At 27.8% G+C, this 20,431-nt stretch overlaps 1 protein-coding gene across 4 annotated transcripts in view; it reads left to right on the top strand.

Moving 5' to 3' along the window:
* Window positions 1–20,431, top strand: part of LOC142327332 (3'-5' RNA helicase YTHDC2-like) — a 190,436-nt gene that overhangs the window by 53,319 nt on the left and 116,686 nt on the right. For all 4 annotated transcript variants that reach the window (XM_075370291.1, XM_075370300.1, XM_075370273.1 and 1 more), the window contains one exon: window positions 19,031–19,085. In XM_075370291.1, the coding sequence (XP_075226406.1) occupies window positions 19,031–19,085 (55 nt within the window). The remainder of the gene's footprint in view (window positions 1–19,030; window positions 19,086–20,431) is intronic.

Here is a 20,431-nt window from a genome sequence, read left to right as displayed (position 1 = left end):
CCTTGAGGGACACCCAGTTCTAATACTCCTTCGTTACTGAGCATATTTTTAATTTTAACCCTTTGAGTTCTTCCCTTTAAGTAGGATTCAAAACAGTTAAAGGCTAAACCTCTGCTTGCTTCATCATAATACTAACTTTAGAATCTTCAGTGACGCGGTTTACAAAAATTGTGAAACAAATTTAAGTAAGGTATCTTCAGTGCCTAAATTTTTCTGATAGCCAAATTGATCAACACTGAAAAAATTCTTTTTATTAAGAAAGTTAACCAGTCTTGACTTTACTCCAGAATCTTCGAAAATTACAACAGTAATAATCGAATAGCGTAAGAAGAAAGCAGTAATAAAAAGTGGAGTCAGACAAGAATGTTCTTCATCCCTGTTACTTTTTAATCTTTGCACAGAACTAGCAGTTAATAATGTTAAAGAACAGTTTAACATTAAATCCAGATTAACAATGCAAGTGAAAAGATAAAGATGCTACGACTTGCTGATGACATAGTAATTCTAGCTGAGAGTAAAAAAGATTTAGAAGAAACAATGGATGGCATGGATGAAGTCCTACACAAGAACTACCATATGAAAATAAACCAAAACAAAAGTAATGAAATGTCATAGAAATAAAATAGATGGACCACTGAATATAAAAATAGGATGAGAAAGGACTTGGGAGGTAGAAGAATTTTGTTAGTTGGAATGTTAACTAAAGTTGGACAAAGCAGGCGCAACATAAAATGCTGAATAGCACAGGTGAAATGAGCTTTCAGTCAGAAGTATAATTTGCTTACATCAAAAATTAATTTAAACATCAGGAAAACATTTTTGAAAGTATATGTTTGGAGCACAGCTTTATATGGAAGTGAAACTTGGACAGTCTTACTTGAGAAGGAAAAAATTGAAACTTTTGAGATGTGGTGCTATAGGAGAATGCCAAAAATCAGATAGGTGGATAAAGTTACAAAAGAGGTGCTGCAGCAAATTTATGAAGAAAGCATTTGAAGAAATATAGCTCAAAGAAGAGACAGACTTACAGGCCACATCTTAAGGCTTCCTGGAGTAGTTGCTTTGATATAGAAGGGACAGGTAGATGGGAAGAACTGTGCCAGTAGGCACAATTTGGAAAGTGTAAAAGAAATTGTTAGGGATGTAGGATGTAGGGGGTATATCAAAATGAAACGACTGACACAAGATAGGGAATCTTGGAGAACTGCATCAAACCAGTCAAGTGATTGAAGACAAAAAAATAAGTGAAAGTCTTGTTTGTTTGGAAATGCTCATTTGAATGTATGAAATTACTTTTACTTGTAGAGAACTGACCATATTGTAAGAAATTAAGTGAAATGTTTAATATGTAAAGAAAAACAAAACATTGTGTTTTTTTGACTGTGCATCAAAAAATTTCTGTATATCAGCTGTCCATAAATATTTTTTTTTTTTTGTTTAGAAAGATTTTTATTTTAGAATAATACCTGTAATCAGTGATCCTTTTTGGGAAATGAAATGTAAATTTTTGATTTTTACTGAATGGCTGATTTATTTATTTATTAATTTGGGGGAAGGGAAATCCTTGATGTTTCTGAGGATTTGATGATTTAACATCTCAAACGTATTTCATTATGTTTGAGATGTTGAAGAAAATGCAGATTTGAACTGGAAATAATAAATCAAGACTTAAATGTTTTCCAGCTAATGTCTAGAACCATTGAAATTGAGATGCCATCTGTACAATAATTTCAGATGTGGAGTAATTTGTTGTTTCTGTAAACTGTGTATATATAGTAATGCTGGATAACCAATTATTAATAATAATTTCCTTTATTTACTTTTTAATTTACATTAAATTAAATTATATTAAATCATGATATTTGGGCTAATTACACATTTTATAGAATATTAAACATTCTGGCTAGCACAAATATACTTTTTCATGTTAACTCGTTCATATTATAATGGAATTTAAAATTCATACCATTAATAATTCTAACAATAATTAAGACCAGCTGTTTCATTAACAAATAAGAAGAAAAAAGAGGGTGAGATGTTTACATTAAGCAAGAGGACAAAGAAAACAAATGAATCTGAACACCATCTTCAAACTTATTTTTATCTTAATGAATTATTATAATTATGGTTCACTTTCTAAATTTATAAAAAAATGTGCCATAATATGTTTTAACAGTTTTTTACTCAGTTTCTTTATATTTTATTAGTGGTGTTTTTGCATGATATTTTTAATCTGAAATTAGGAAACAACTGATTTCTTTTAGTATGTGCAAAAATAATTTCTTAATGTTTTTTTTTTTTAACCTCGGACCACTGTAAGATAATTTTTCAGAGGATGAGATAATGACAGTTTTTGTAGCATTAATTTCTTAACCTTCGACAACACCTATGATCACTGCTCTATGGTAAACTAACAATTACCATTAATGCTGTTTAATAATGGTGGTGAATTTATGGGGATTAGATTTCCAACTTCCAATACTACTAATAAAGGAAGTTTTGAAAAAAAAACTTGAAGCACATTTTTATAAAATAATTTATAAAACATAAAAATAGAAACTGACTTCAACAAATAATAGTACTAAAAAGTTAAAAATAATTATATTTTTATTTATTAACTAAAAGTAAAAGTATTTATATGAAATAACTATTTTTAAAGTTGGCGCCAGCCAGCACAAATTAAACATTAAAAAAGTTCAAAGTTACCCAAAGTTACTCACTAAAGTTATTCAAAGTAACTTGAAGTTAGCACCTCAACCGACCACTAGGCAGCTCAATAGGATTCCCACGTGTAAAATGGGATCTCAAAAGCATATAAGAGAGAGCATCGTATGAAAATACCTCATCCTGAGTTCGCTATGGCATATATACTTGGTGATAATATGTGTACCTAAGCATCTATAAAATATTCTTATGTCATATTTTTGTATGTCGCATTTTATTGTTTTATTATATATTTTTTTGATCTCATTAATCTCTGTTTTTTTTAATCTCTGTTTAACATGTGTTGGTTGGCACCAACTTCTAAAGTAGTTATTTGTTTTAAATACTTTTACTTTAGTTAATAAATAAAGATATAATTATTTATAACTTTTTAGTACTAATATTTGTTGTTTAATATATATATAACATAGGGACACAAGTAAATGTGTCCCTTTCTGCTATTTTGAAACAATGGATATACATTGCTTCAACTCAGAAGGGAATATTCATGTGCTCATATAGTGCATAATATTAGCATTTATTTGATTACATAAGAACTAAATAAAAAAATCTACCAACTGCTGCGAAAATAAATTCTTGGAAATTAATATGAGGTTTAAACCAGTAAAAAAACATTTTTGTTACTGGTTTGTACCTCATTCCATTCTACAGATATTGTTATTTTTATAAGATATTATAATAAGGTTTGCAGACTACTGTTTTATTGCTTACTTTTATTTGTATTTTAACTTCTATTGTAGAAAATTTCAGCATTTTAATCTAATTTAAATATGAATGAAATGTTGTCTTATGCAATATAATACCATAGAACCCTTCTTTTCTGATATACTTATAAAATTTCAAGGCATTGAGTGATGTTATTAGTTTATATTTTAGTAGTACATGAGAATATTGCTACATATATTATTGTACTTTGATTTTTGGAAGATGTTATGTTTTTAGAACCAGACTAAAAACTGTAACTAATTACAAAGTTTAAAAAAAAATTACTTTGTTTTAACTGTTAAATATGTTGTATAATTTATTGTATGTGCTATTAAAGTGATCAAATAAAATCTTGTTTATCATTATATGTTTTGATGCAGATATAATACAGTTTGTTATTATCAAGCTTGTGTTTTAGCACAAGCTTGAATTTAAAATAATTTCTTAATGTTTTTTTTTTTTAACCTCGGACCACTGTAAGATAATTTTTCAGAGGATGAGATAATGACAGTTTTTGTAGCATTAATTTCTTAACCTTCGACAACACCTATGATCACTGCTCTATGGTAAACTAACAATTACCATTAATGCTGTTTAATAATGGTGGTGAATTTATGGGGATTAGATTTCCAACTTCCAATACTACTAATAAAGGAAGTTTTGAAAAAAAAACTTGAAGCACATTTTTATAAAATAATTTATAAAACATAAAAATAGAAACTGACTTCAACAAATAATAGTACTAAAAAGTTAAAAATAATTATATTTTTATTTATTAACTAAAAGTAAAAGTATTTATATGAAATAACTATTTTTAAAGTTGGCGCCAGCCAGCACAAATTAAACATTAAAAAAGTTCAAAGTTACCCAAAGTTACTCACTAAAGTTATTCAAAGTAACTTGAAGTTAGCACCTCAACCGACCACTAGGCAGCTCAATAGGATTCCCACGTGTAAAATGGGATCTCAAAAGCATATAAGAGAGAGCATCGTATGAAAATACCTCATCCTGAGTTCGCTATGGCATATATACTTGGTGATAATATGTGTACCTAAGCATCTATAAAATATTCTTATGTCATATTTTTGTATGTCGCATTTTATTGTTTTATTATATTTTTTTTTGATCTCATTAATCTCTGTTTTTTTTAATCTCTGTTTAACATGTGTTGGTTGGCACCAACTTCTAAAGTAGTTATTTGTTTTAAATACTTTTACTTTAGTTAATAAATAAAGATATAATTATTTATAACTTTTTAGTACTAATATTTGTTGTTTAATATATATATAACATAGGGACACAAGTAAATGTGTCCCTTTCTGCTATTTTGAAACAATGGATATACATTGCTTCAACTCAGAAGGGAATATTCATGTGCTCATATAGTGCATAATATTAGCATTTATTTGATTACATAAGAACTAAATAAAAAAATCTACCAACTGCTGCGAAAATAAATTCTTGGAAATTAATATGAGGTTTAAACCAGTAAAAAAACATTTTTGTTACTGGTTTGTACCTCATTCCATTCTACAGATATTGTTATTTTTATAAGATATTATAATAAGGTTTGCAGACTACTGTTTTATTGCTTACTTTTATTTGTATTTTAACTTCTATTGTAGAAAATTTCAGCATTTTAATCTAATTTAAATATGAATGAAATGTTGTCTTATGCAATATAATACCATAGAACCCTTCTTTTCTGATATACTTATAAAATTTCAAGGCATTGAGTGATGTTATTAGTTTATATTTTAGTAGTACATGAGAATATTGCTACATATATTATTGTACTTTGATTTTTGGAAGATGTTATGTTTTTAGAACCAGACTAAAAACTGTAACTAATTACAAAGTTTAAAAAAAAATTACTTTGTTTTAACTGTTAAATATGTTGTATAATTTATTGTATGTGCTATTAAAGTGATCAAATAAAATCTTGTTTATCATTATATGTTTTGATGCAGATATAATACAGTTTGTTATTATCAAGCTTGTGTTTTAGCAGCTGTTTTTATTGCAGTATTTGTTCATTTTACTGTAACAAACATTTTCAACTTGCTTCAATTATATTTTATGAGATGATGTAATTGTGCAGTTTGTTACATCTTCCACAATTCTTATACTATTACCTAATAGTTTACTATCACATTTAGTAATTCCTAAATAATTATAAAACCATATTCTGTCAATCTTTTTTTGAAAATAACTAGTTGGAAATATGTTGTACAGTTGATGATGATTCTTTGATACAACTACATATACATTCTGTGAAAGAAAAATAATATGAATTGTACAATCTATTTGAGACTTTCTTGTAACAATAATGTGGGTATACTGCTCTAAATATTGGGTTGAGAAAAATGTATTTGTATTTTAACACATAAGTAAAGCAAGGTTTTTTTACATTTCAAATGAAGTTTATTAAACCAAAATGTTCCATTTTGATCAACCACCTTTTGTCAATTTTGTGATAAAATCATAAACCCATTCCAGTAAAACCTCTTTGTTTTCTGGATAAAAATCTATAATGAGTGATTTTCAAAACCTTTTTTTGAATCCAGTTTTATATCATTAAGAGAGTTCTGTAGATGAAAAAAAAAAGTAGTCTGATTGGGGAAGGTCAGGATTATACAGTGGATGCATCCAAACCTCCCTTCCAAACTCTTTCAATTGTCGATGGGTCATCAAGGATCTGTTGTCAATTTTGGTTGCTTATTTTGATTTCTTGGGATAATCTTTAAAGCTGTTAACAGTAGAAGTTAGAATCAGTGTTTTGATGGGATGGCAGCAGCAGCTCATAGTGAATAATTCCTTTCCAGTACCATCGTACACACAGTATTCCTTTTTTGTCTATTCTGGCTTTAACACTCTACAGATCTTCACCTTGCTTTGACCACAATATTTTTCTTACTTTATTATCATTTGTGATCCATTTTTTATTACTTGCAATGAGCCATTTCAACAATGGTAATTCCGTTTTAATAATGATTTGGTGATGGAAATTTGATCCCTTAAATTTTCCATTGTTAAACATTTGGCATCCAAACATTGAGTTTTTTTATAACCAGCCTTTTTCAAATGGTTTAAAACTGTTTTGTAGTCAATGTTTCGTTAGTAACTGGCATCAAGACTGCTAATTTGCTGGTCTTGCTGAATTTTCACCATGATTTCATTTACTTTTTCATTCATTGACTTATCAGTGTGAGGTGCATCTTTGACGTCAAAATTTCCATACTGAAACCATCTTTGACGTCTTTGAACCATCTTTGTACCACACGTACAGATACTGCATTAGCTCCATAAACATCACAATTTTTTTTACAGCCTTAGTTGTATTTTTCCTTTTTTTGTAAAAAAATTACAATATGAATAAAATATTTCTTTATTTTCATTCATTTTCTAGACACAATAACTTTTAAATAAATAACTAACAAAAATACTCACTGATATGTTACCTTTCAAAAGCTTACAAATGTTGCCAGATTTGATAATTATTACCAGAGTTATGCACTCTTTAAGCCTTTTATCAGGAGAATACAATGAAACTTTTCCTCCATTCCAATATAGTAGTCTCATCCCAGTTTAATAGTCTCATTATACTATCTGGAGCAGTATCTTTTTGTTTTCCTGCATTATATTCTTAAATTTACTTAGAATTTTATTTAAAATTGATTGATCACATTTAGAACTAAATGTTGAAGATTTTGATGTGTTAAACTATTGACTGTTTCTTTTATGTATTTTTTCTTATTACTTTTAGTTGGGGGTTACTGGAGTAAGATATTACTGTAATAGGGATGTACTGTTTTTAAGTCAGTACTGGAGGATTTTGTCATGCTTTTAAAATACAAATATTTTTATAAAATAATGTTGATATTTGGATAAAATTGCATAGTGGAAAATATATTTTGTTTTAAAGATAATTTTTTTTGGTGTTGTAATTTTAATTTTTTAATGGTAAATAACTTGCAAAGGAATTTTAGTGTTAAAAACATGAAACTTTTGTGATGTGGATGTACATATAATACTGATATATATTACTACATATTAATACATATAATACATATAATATATTACATATAATACTAATATATTCCTTCTAATACGAAACAAAACTTCTATATATTTCTTGGTCAGTGACAGGAGTATAGCAATATCATTTTTTAATATAGCTTAAATGGGAAAGTAAAAATTAGAATGAAGAAATCAGAATTACATATTTGGAAGGAAGAGGCACATAAATAATAATAATAGAGGCAAATTGATAATGGAATAGCAAATATAGGTATTGTAATAGACAGCCTGCAGCTGTGCAGAAGATTATACATTTGCTTCTCATACTCACTTAATGCCTGCTTGTCTTCTAAAATCATCAACATATATGCATATTAAATGATATCTAGCAGTGCACATTTTTCAGTTTATGTAATTAATAATATTTTCTCTTAAATATCATGATAAACAAATTTTTTATTTTGTGAAAAATATTAAAATTATAATATAAACAATTAGGCCTTTTTAGAAATAATTTTAACATAATAAACAATAGATGTTAAAATTTTAGTGCTACTGCAATAATAAAATAGTGGATACCAGGTTAGATTGCATGGTTGTAAAACACCTGAAATATCTCAAAGAATGTCATGCTAGAAATTGAAGGAAATAGAGCAAAGATAAAATGTAAATGCCAAAATCCACATTTAAAGATTCATTTTCATAGTTTACAGAAGTTAAATGACATTATTGCAGTTTTGCTAAATATTAGCATTTATTAATATCTATCACCATGAAATTGATGTCTTAAAAGTATATTAAAAAAAAATAAAATATTTATTGGCACTGTTAAAAGTACCCATTTATTTCAGAATTTAGTTTATAATTGCTTAATTTTAAAATTTTTCTGTAAGTTAATGGTAAATTATAGTTTTTGTTATTTTAATGGCTTACATTTATTGATATCATTCTCATTTTTGGCCTTTCATATTGCTCTTTTATTTTTTGTCTTTAAAAAAGGTAATAATAGTAATTTTTAATAAGTTTTTATAGTAGGATTATAAAAAAAATGAAATAACAGACTAGTTAGGTAGTCAGACTAGTTAGGTATGCTAGATCCATAACCAAATGCCTGATTTAGACAAAAGCCAGTCTTAAAAATGATACAACCATTCATTAAATAATAAGCATCTAATATCAGCTTTGTTGGAGTGAAAAGTACACAGGTTTCCTTTTGTTTTATTCATTGATCTTAATATAATGTTTCATATTAGCATGTCAAGCCCACTAAAATATGATGATATTTGGATTTGTCACCTTCAGTCCATTCATTGCAGGGACTGGCTGTATATTGATCATTATCACTCTTAGAGAAAGGAACCCTGAAATTCTGTCGCTTGTACTTCATATTCTTTAAATGTGTCACAACCATAAGAAAGACTTGGACAGATAGTATAAATTAACATATGTTATTGTCGAAAATGCATTATATACCCATTTTTAGCTAGTGGATATTTAAGTCATTTGATTAAAATGTTAGTATGTAATTTTCATGAATTCTCATTTTCTCCAAGAGTGTCAGTGTAGTAGTGCATTTTACTTCTTTCTAACTCTTGTCTAAGATTTTTCTAATTTTATATTTAGCTGATAATGTACATTTTACAACCATTTAATTTATTCTCATTTCTATTTCTCATAGTTTGAAAATTTTCTTTTAAATATTCTTTTTTTGAAGAGGTTTTGATTTCTTTTTTTCTGCCATTGTAAATATATATAAATTATTTCCATACTTTATTTATTTATTTTTTTTTTTGTCTTCAGTCATTTGACTGGTTTGATGCAGCTCTCCAAGATTCCCTATCTAGTGCTAGTCGTTTCATTTCAGTATACCCTCTACATCCTACATCCGTAACAATTTGTTTTACATATTCCAAACGTGGCCTGCCTACACAATTTTTCCCTTCTACCTGTCCTTCCAATATTAAAGCGACTATTCCAGGATGCCTTAGTATGTAGCCTATAAGTCTGTCTCTTCTTTTAACTATATTTTTCCAAATGCTTCTTTCTTCATCTATTTGCTGCAATACCTCTTCATTTGTCACTTTATCCACCCATCTGATTTTTAACATTCTCCTATAGCACCACATTTCAAAAGCTTCTAATCTTTTCTTCTCAGATACTCCGATTGTCCAAGTTTCACTTCCATATAAAGCGACACTCCAAACATACACTTTCAAAAAGATTTTCCTGACATTTAAATTAATTTTTGATGTATACAAATTATATTTCTTACTGAAGGCTCGTTTAGCTTGTGCTATTCGGCATTTTATATCGCTCCTGCTTCGTCCATCTTTAGTAATTCTACTTCCCAAATAACAAAATTCTTCTACCTCCATAATCTTTTCTCCTCCTATTTTCATATTCAGTGGTCCATCTTTGTTATTTCTACTACATTTCATTACTTTTGTTTTCTTCTTGTTTATTTTCATGCGATAGTTCTTGCGTAGGACTTCATCTATGCCGTTCATAGTTTATTTATTAAAAACTGAAAATTTATTTGATAAAAGTTATTAATTGATATGATTGTAAAGTTAACATAAAAATATAAAATAACTGTGCTCTTCACAACACAACACAGAAGCATAGTAACAGAAATCTTAAGTAGATAAAATTACTTAAGCTTGGTAAATCTTAACATTAAAAAAAAGTCAAGATAAGAAAATATTGCAAAAAAAGGTTTACTAAGAAAGTCAGGCAATAGATTTAAAAAAAAAAAATGTTGAATCTATTATAAAAATGGATTTATGTAAAAAAGAATAGTGTATTGTAACTTTAAGATATAGTGAAAGTAAAATAATAACATTTGACAGAAGCAGGGAGTAAATTTTTGGTTAAGGAATTGCTGAAAACAAACTGTTGAACTACCATTGCAAGGATGTATTTATAGCAATAAACGTCCCTTTCTTTTTTCCCATTATTCACTTTTTTTAAACAGATTAAGGAAATTGTTAAAATTTACCATTAAAACGTGTGATCATAAGTTACTACTCCTCTGTTGCATTTTAGATCTGGAAAAACAAGTAATGCCTCAAAAATATAGGTTTTCTTGAAGCCTTGAAGCACAGAAAAAGTACTTCATGAGGATTTTCAATTACTGAAGTCATTTAAAAGAAGTTGAAAAAATGTTTTTCTGAGTTGGTTGTGTAGATATTTATTTTGAATTTTTTTATTTTATATTTTATCAAGTGATTTTAAAATTGTTTTAAAGAAGACTTATTTATTTGTTGATTAGTTGTTTTTTATTTTGATTATTAGTTTTATGAAGTTTCTCTTGTACTTTTTTGTGTGGTGTTTCATATTCATTGAACATTCTTATTCATAACCCTGTTTGTATTTGGTTTGATTCTCATTACTTACTGTATCTCATCAGAGGGTCAATTAAAATTTCATTGCTGGGAGTAAATGGAAAAAACCAAGTTTAGTTGATGAAAATTTCCTTTATTTATGGATATTACTTTCCTTTTCCTCATTTCATATTTTATTTGCTGTATACAGTCTGTAACAAATTCTGAACTATTGTTTTTATTTTTTAATTTTGTTCATAGTTGGTCATGATCCATTTCTTTTCATTTGATAGACTGTATGTATTCATTTATATGTTTCATTACAAAGTTACGTAAAATTGCTAAGCAATAATGAAAATGAATTTACTGTAATTATAACTTTGTACTAATACTAGATTTCTTACTCAAATAATACTTGAATATTTAGTTATTACTAGCAGGTCATTTATCTATTCTCATAATTATTAATTAAAATTAACTAATGTGATAAAAGTTTTATACAAAATTATTAATTTTTAAATGTAAATTATACCGTATACAATTTTAAGAATAATTGAAATTCTCCAGTTACAATTTTTGTATTGCAACATAACATACTTTTTATTAATTGTATCATTTTATGTTATCTAGGTAATAAATATTATTTGATAAATTTTTTAATATGCTTAATTTCTACTGATTTTTAAAAATTTATTTCTATTTTTTTCTAAGACCTATGAAGATAAAGTTTTGATAATGTAGTTTATTAGCAGATTTTTTTTTAATTTCTGGCAAAAATTAACCTTTTGCTCTCAACTTTTATTATTTAAAAATGAAAATATTGAAATTTTATAAATATTAAATGAAATCTCATTAATTGTAAGGTAATCTTAAGGTATAACCTAAAATATCAGATTTCAGATAGTTGTATTCATATATTTTATGCAAAAAAAGATTGCTAAAATACACATATTTTCATTTAAAACAGATGGTTTCAAAATGATGTTAATCAAACAAAGAACATATTGAACAGTTGCAGTTGTTGCTGTTGAACAGTTGCATTCATTTTTTGTAGTTTATTATTTATATATTTAATAATAAATTTATTAAATTATTAATTATTAAAAGTTATTATTCTTTAAAATATTAACTTCTTTTAATGTGTTTAAAATTATAGGAGGGGAAGTATACAAAAATATCCTTAAAATCATCCACCAAATTAAAAATTAATGCATTTTTCCTTCTCTTTTGAAGAAAAAAATATTTGATTTACATTTGAGTATTTTTTTATAACACATATTATATTTTGTATAGTGCATTATTATATCTTGCAGTGTTTGATTTTATACACTTTTATTATTTATTTTTAAATAATTTAAACAAATTATTTAGGGGAAGTGAAGATGAAATTTTAAATCACCAGGATTGAATAAAATTCATTGCAACTTCGTTATATCTCACTTTTATAACATAAATATTTCTTAATATTAACGTAACAAATCAAACCAGTTGAAATGGATGTAATATTCAGTTCTAAAATAACGCCTTACTGTTTTAACTATGAGCACTGGCTGTATGATTCTCTTGAATTTTTCTGTTTGAAACAAACTCTTTATTAGTACCTCTTGAACCTCATATACTTTTACTTTAAGGCCATTAAAAAGATGAGAAAATGTAGTAAAATACAAAAAAAATTTTCTCTTTCTGAATGAAATGATACATTGTATATATTGTATTAAAAGAAGTATTTACTGTAAAAAAAATTAACATTTGTAGAAAATTACAGTTGCAGATTTTGTTGTTAAACTATGAATCTTTGACAACATGTTAACTTATTAACTGGAACATTCATGCAGAAACTTTACACTTAAGTTTAATTTTTTTCTCCAATATGATTCAAGCTTATTTCAGCCTGTTTCTTTTCTTTTTTTGGTAGGATCATTTCCTGTTTATTGCAGATAAAATTTCCATATTTTTCAGATATTTTTACTTTCTGAACCAAATAGGGTTATAATGGTAATTATAACGGTAATGGTAATTTGGGAATTGGAATTTGTATTTATGAATTATTATTCATAACTACAAAAGTTATTGTACTTTTGCAGTTACAATAACTTTTTTAAGTTATTGTACTCTCAATTGTTGTTTTTTCTTTAAAATTCTAAGTTATTATTTGGCCATGGTATTTACATTTTTCGACTATTTTTGGTTTCTTGTTATTTATTTGAAGAACTGGAGATTCTGTTTTAAAAGTGGCTTAACTTCTATTGTTACATCTACTGAGGAGCAAATTAATCAATCCATTATTTCAAAATCTTTGAAAAACGAGTTCGAGGGTGAGCAATCTGCATCTTCATTTGCTCCCTTTTTTTTCATACAGTTTTTCATCCATTGAGACCTGGCTGCCCTTATTTCTTCTTTGTAATTATGTTGTACATTTCTCTTTTTTAGGGGAAGTCTGATGGAATTTTCCTTTGGGATTCTTTTGTCTTCTCTTCCCAGAATCATTTCTTTTGTGATATTACGTTCTTTTAGATCTTTGATCTTAAAACAGTTGTCACTGTTCTTCAGTTTTTAATTCCTGATTCTATTGATGATTTGTTTCATCACCCTGGTTTTCTGGCATCCATAATATGCTAGTCTTCGTTTTCTCATGGTGTCAATGATTGATTCAGACTTGGTATAGAGAATCTTGTTGGGAATTATCCATTCTTCCTTGGACTTGGAGTTTATTATTTAGAATGATTCTGAGGACTCTTCTAACAGTTATTTGGAGTATATTGGTTATGGGTTTAGAGTTAGGATTGAATAGAGTTTCATAGGAGTATGTGGCTTCAGGTTGTACAACTGTATTTTAATATCTAAGTTTAGTGTTTGACTTTTGTATGTATACAAACGTTTAGTCTGTATATTGACTTTTTTTGTATGGACCATGTTAATCCTTGACATTTTTTAAGTTATTATACTCTCAATTGTTGTTTTTTCTTTAATTCTAAGTTATTATTTGGCCATGGTATTTAAATTTTTCAACAATTTTTGGTTTCTTGTTATTTATTTGAAGAACTGGAGATTCTGTTTTAAAAGTGGCTTAACTTCTATTTTCTCAAATGAGATCAATAATGCAATTTTCACTGCTATCTTCTCAGTTCTTCGATTTATGTTTTGAGCTTCTTCCACATTATTTACAAGTAGAGCGAGGTAAACAGTGAATACAGGGCAATTAAGATTGATGTTGGTACCAATCTTAATAGTTAACCTGCACTTTTAGTTCATTCTCTCATGACCTTTTCAAGGATGCAGTTAGTAAAGGAGAGAGTCCATCCTCCTGTCGAAGTCCTGATTTTATTTTGAATGGTTCAGAAAATTCATCTCTATATTTCACTCTGGAAATTGTGTTTTTAAAGGTTGTTCCAATTAGATTTATTAATTTTTGGTGTAGACCAAATTCTTTAAAGATTTTTAAAAGGGATTCTTGATGAATGCAGTTGTACACCTTCTTGAAGTCTACATAGGTAGACCAGGTTTCCAGTGTGGTTTTCCTCTCATTTTATAATATTTTATTATCTATTTCAAACTGATGATTTGATCTGGAAAACTATTTCTTAGTCTAAATCCTGCTTGGTGAAGTTCTTCATCAAGTCAGCTTGTATACAGGTTAAGAGAATTTTAGAGAAAATTTTGTGACATCTAGCAAGGAGATTCCTTTGTAGTTGTTCGGATCTGTCTTATCTCCTTTTTTGTGTAAAGAATGGTTGATTGCAGTATTCCATTCTTTTAGGAATTTCTTGGTATTTCAAATATCACTTATATGTTTCTGTAAACTTTTTTTAGTTTATCCATTAGCATTTTCCCATAGTTCTGTGACAAGTTGGTTTTCTCCAGATACTTTTAATTCCTTTTAAATCCTTTTTAAAGGATTTTAGAGCATATTCTATTTCTTTAAATGTAGGGGGTATTACTTTTCTAGTAGAGTTTTATTTGGGCATTTTCATTCATTTTTAATAATTCCTTAAGTTCTTCGAAAGTGTAAAAGTTTGTTGAAGTAATTGGCTAGTATTTTTATGTCTTTGCTTTATTATTGTTGGCAGTTTTTCCATCTATCTTTAAGCATTAGGGAGGCTTGGCTAAATTTAGAAAGATGTTGCTTAAATGTTTTGTAGTAATCCCTTGTTTGGTGTTTATTGTAATTTTCTTCAGTATCTTGAATTTCTTTTTGGTGGTTCCTTTTTTGTCTTCTGATCTCTTTGGTTGTTTCTCTCCTGATTTTCAGAAGTTTCTCTCTTGATTCCTTTGTTTTCTTCTGCTGATCATTAAACCAGACTTGGTGTCTTTGTATCGCTACGCCGCATTTGTTATTCCACTACTGATGTTTCTTCTTCTGGACTGGGCTAGTTCTTCTCTATGGATTTCAGTTTTTTGATTAAATCTTTTAATTTAGTGTTTAAGGTTGATCCTGTATTTTTTTATAAGTTCACGTTTACAGTTATATTTTCTGGCTTATATTTTTTGTTGCGTTTTTAGCTTTTTAATTTAATTCTTTTTTTTTTAAGAGTAATTTTTTATTTTAATTTTAAGTAGATAATGGTCAGAGTGTACATCAATTCCTCGAAGTACTTAAACATTATATATCTCTTTATGGCAATTTCTGTTCATGACAATGTGGTCAGTTTGAAATTCTCCAAGGTCTGGATTAGGAGATCACCAAGTTTAAGTTTATGAGAATTCCTCTGAATCTTGTTATCTTTAGAATTAAGTAATTATCTCGGCAGAGTTCAATAAGCCTTCTTCCATTTATGTTTGTTGTTCTATGGGCTGGCCATTTGCCGGAATTGTTTATCTTGACCAGTTCTTACATTAAAATCTCCCAGTAGAATTTTAGTGTTTTGATTGGGAATGTTTTTAATTTCTAAGATGAGTTTTTCCCAGGATTCAGTCATTTCTTCTTTTTCTGTTATATTTTTAATGTCAGTGAAGGCATTTACATATTTTAGGGTGCATATTTTATTCAGTGTTTTAATTGTCAAAAGAGCTGAGCGGGGTGAATTAGATGAGAAATCTTCTATAGAGTCTATAATACTGCTGTATATTAAAAATCCAACTCCGATTTGCAGAATTGACGTCTCCCCAGTGATCCTTTGTAGAGACGATATCCTCCGGATTCCATGGGTTCTTGATCTTTGTTCCTTAATTCTTGAATAGTGGTGATTAGAATTTTTTGTTTGTCTAGTTTGTCAGTTAGCTGCTTCAGTTTACAGATTTTGTAAAGGAAATTGATTTCTAAAGTTGTAGAATAGGAAAATTTTTCCTTCTTGTTTAATCTTAATTTTTCATTTTGATTCTCAAGTTTGTTGTATATTTATCAGTATAAATAAATTATGCTGTTTTTTAAGATCAATGTAATCTATTCAGTTGTTAATAAATAGTTTAAGTAATATCATTTTTTGTCATTTCGCCTATAAAAGATAAGTGAGAAATGTTTTATTTATTAAAAGTTTTTAAATTTACTTAAAAATAACAGATAAAACCAAAATCAACATGTTCTTTCAGGCATGTGATTAGCAAGTAGTGATTATACACTAATATAAAGCTATAGGTAATTATGCACTTTAAAAGTTTTTGTAAAGACAGTGGATAGAACTTTGTAAATATTGACTTCAGTTAGGGTCCTTTGCCTTTTTCCAGAAAAAAATCTAGTAGTGTTGTAATATGAAAGAAAGGATCTGATTTATATGTATGATAATTAGAAGAAATAACACTATAAGTAGGCTTACTATATGTCCAGGATTAGCCCAGACAGTCCTGGTTTTTTAGTGCTGTCCAGGGTTGCAAAAATGTTCGGGGTTTGAGAATTTTATGATTGGTGAGGATTTTTTTAAATTTTAGATCTGTATGTTTGACATTACGTTTTTAAACATTCTCTTACGGCCGTGCATCTCTCAGCCGATCTTGGAGCAAGTGCTGACGTCGATTTTGATGGAGATGGCTACCGGTCTCACCACAACATTTTACTTAGTCATTTGGCAACCCAACAGGGGCAATGTGTTTTTATTGTTTTCTTGTGTGAAGTAACTGTTCCATACATCATTTCATTTCTATTCATTTTTTGTCTCGTCGTTTAGCATTGGGCAAAAGAAAATGTGTGTTTAATGTTAACTTGCAACAGGAATACAAATTTTTGAATTTGTGTAATGACAGTAACAATGAACGTGTTTATTGCAGACTAGGTTCTGGAGAATTTTCTGTTGCACATAAAGGAAAGGGTGATATTGAAGACCACGTGGTAACAGCTAAACATAGGAGTGCTATTAATGCTACTGCTTCAACAAACATAAGAGATTTTTTTAAAGCCAAAGATGGGAATAACAATAACAGTGATCTGGAGTGTGCTGCTAAAGAAGCTGCATTTTCATACCACACTGCTAGACACGAACTCGGTTTCAAAACATTGAACTTAACATCTAAACTGGTTAAAAAGTTATATGACCCAAAATTTTCATCTGCTAGAACCAAAACTGAGGCAATTATTTTTAACGTTATTTCACTATTTATATTTGATGTGTTGTGTTCTTTGGAAAACATTTATTATATAAGAGTAACAATGGATAGCTCAAACAGAAGTGAGGTAAAACTTGTTCCAATTGTTATAAGATATTTCAGTCTGGAGGAAGGAATTCAAGTTAAACTCAATGAAGTGTCACGTGAAACTGCTCAAATTTTGACTCTGTATCTTTTGCAGTGTGTGAAAAAATATTAACTTGAAGAAAAGTTGATATGTTATACTGTTGATAACACTAACAGCAATTTTGGTGGTGTGAGAAGAAAGGAGAATGAAAATGTGTTCAGAAAAGTTCATAGTGATTTAGATAGACCTATTTTAGGAATTGGTTGTTCAGCCCACATTGTACACAATTCAGTACAAACAGCATGTGATTCTCTTCCCCTGGACATAGAAGTTATTGTTATAAAAATGTATAAATATTTTCATATATATAGAGTTACGAAACTTAGAGTTCTGTGAATTTGTGAAAACAGATTACAAAAAAATATTATATCATAGCAGCACAAGGTTCCTTAGTTTGTTACCTGCGATAGAAAGAATTCTTACCATTTTTGACGGCATAAAATCATGTTTCTTATCTTGAAAAATGACCAAAATTATTATTTCATTCTTTTGAAAATCTAGGAAGTGAACTGTTTGTGAGGTTTTTATATGGTGCTCTACAGTTATTTAATAATGTAGTTCTGAAATTTGAAGCTAATTCTATACAGCAACAGAAGCATTTTAGATATATTCTGAATTAATTTGTCAACTTCAGGTAAGATAAACCCACAAATTTATGCCATCTTCTGTCAAAGAATTGCTATGCACTCTAAAAGAAAATAATGATGTTGAACAAAAATTCTTCTCAAGTGCAGACAATTTTTATAATTCTAGTATCCAATTGTGGAGAACCAGTTTTGATAAAGTTAGTAATTTTTAGTGGATAAATTTAGAGACTGAAATTGCCTGGTCTGATCTAGAAGAGAGTACACAAATTGTTAATGAAATTATAAAAGATTCCATAAATATTGATGAATCAATACCAAAGAGTAGGTTGTGGTTGAAATTCTGAAAAAGTACCAGATACCATTGAAGAGAAGCGGAAAGCAATTTTTAAGGTGTTTCAAAGACTGATATTTCATGTTGCAATATTTCTAAAATGGTTGAGTTTGTGATGTCTGCCTGGGACATCTGCTCCAGTTGAGAGAGTATTTTCAATTACGGGGAACATTTGGTCTGCAGAAAGGGGTAGACTTTCAGTATCTATTGTTAAACATCTGCTAAATGTTAAAATTAATTCAGAACTTTCTTGTTGTGAATTTTATGATGTAATTAAAAAAACCATTTCTGAAAAAAGTAATTTCTAGTGAAAAATACAAATCAATAAATAAAGTTTAATATAATATATATATATATATATATATATATATATATAAAAATGTGTATGCACAATGAGAAATTATTTTAATCTACTAAGAACTTAAAAATAATCATGAAAAATAGTTTTTATGTGAGTCATAGGTAAGATTAACAAAACAATTCTTTGTTTAAATAAATTTATATTTTACTTTTAGCTTGTTTTAATTAACTAGTTACTTTATTTAAAAAGGATGATATTTATTATCCTCAATTTTTACCTTTTTTTTGTTGTTGAAGAGTTGTATTTAATTTCTTTCGTATTTTGTTATTTTAAGATTATCTTAATGATTTCATAGAATATTTACTGATGATGTTTCAGTTCCTGGAAGATTATATGAAGTACATGAATACTTCCTTGAAGATATATTGAAAAGGTGATAAAAATGTTTAATTAAATGATTTTTAAAAACAAGTAATGTATCAGATTGTTTTTAAAATTATTTGCTTCTTTATTAAATTTTAACTTTGTTATACAGGTGTGACAATTTAATTTCCTTGTCCATATCCCTATATTGACAACCAATCACTCTTGTAGTGATTTAGTTGGAATCATGAGAGTAGTTGCATTGTACTTTGCTTAAATTTATTTTGTATATACCTCATACTGACAGTTAGCTATCAGTTCAGGTAGTTATTGTGAACGTAAAACAGATCTCCTTGCAAACTTTGTTGTAAAATTAATGATTGAAGTTTAGAATAGTGTGTGTTAATATAAAATCTCCTGTGAAAAGTGGCAAAAGTGATACTGAAATGTTAAAGCTATTGAAAATGACATTGGTTATGGGTGCTTTGATAAAGTCGCAAATTTTTAATGTCATAAAGAAATTCAAAGATGTGAACAACATCTGTAGAAGTGGTATCAGCTTCATAATTGAACCATTTCTGATATGGAGAATGCATCTTAAAAATTTGAACATGTTACATTAACAATACTGAATTAAAACTGCTGTATTTCATAGTTACTTACAGCAAAATGTTGTATGATTAAAAAAAATGATACAACTTTTTATAATGAAAGTAAGTAACAAGAGATAGTTATAAGATTTGAAATTATTTTTTAATTTGAAACATTTATTTTGCAGAGTTAGTTTATTTTTACTGTGATTGGCTTGGAGAATAAATGATGATTTATTGATAGTCAATTTGATAGTCAATGAATTGACTATCAAGTTATAAAAAGATACTACTTGAAGAGAGTTGGACCTTACAAATGAAATTTATTGTTAAACTACAAGCTTGAGTTGCTGGTCTTATATGAACTTTTTTTATTAGTATTTGCTTCTTGTGTTCTTAATTTTGTGTTTTGTTTGTTTTGTGTATATTTATTATTGGAGATATATTTTTTAAATCTAATTTGAGTAAAACTTTAATTTATCAGATTGTAAATCTAACAATCATGTACGATTTTACAATTTGATTTTCATGAAAATTATGAGATCATTTTGGGTATTTTTTTAGCTATTGCTTAGTTGTGAAAATCATTTTTAATGTGTTGTTCAGATTCTAACAAAATGCCGTGAAATTTGCATTTAGTTAATTTCCTTTCATGAAATGAGAATAGCAGTTTCTCTTTTATTTATCTTAATTGTAATTAAAATTTTTTTACATCTTCTGTTACACTGTGTTCTTATATCTTTGCGAAATGTGCATTAAACAAGTAGTAATTAAATATTTTTTCATATTCATTGTAACTGTAACAATTCCAAAGTATAAGTTACTA

Source organism: Lycorma delicatula, chromosome 1 (assembly GCF_047948215.1).
Source record: "Lycorma delicatula isolate Av1 chromosome 1, ASM4794821v1, whole genome shotgun sequence".
NCBI lineage: Eukaryota > Metazoa > Arthropoda > Insecta > Hemiptera > Fulgoridae > Lycorma > Lycorma delicatula.
Note: the sequence above shows the minus strand (reverse complement) of the source record. Positions and strands in the feature narration are given on the sequence as shown.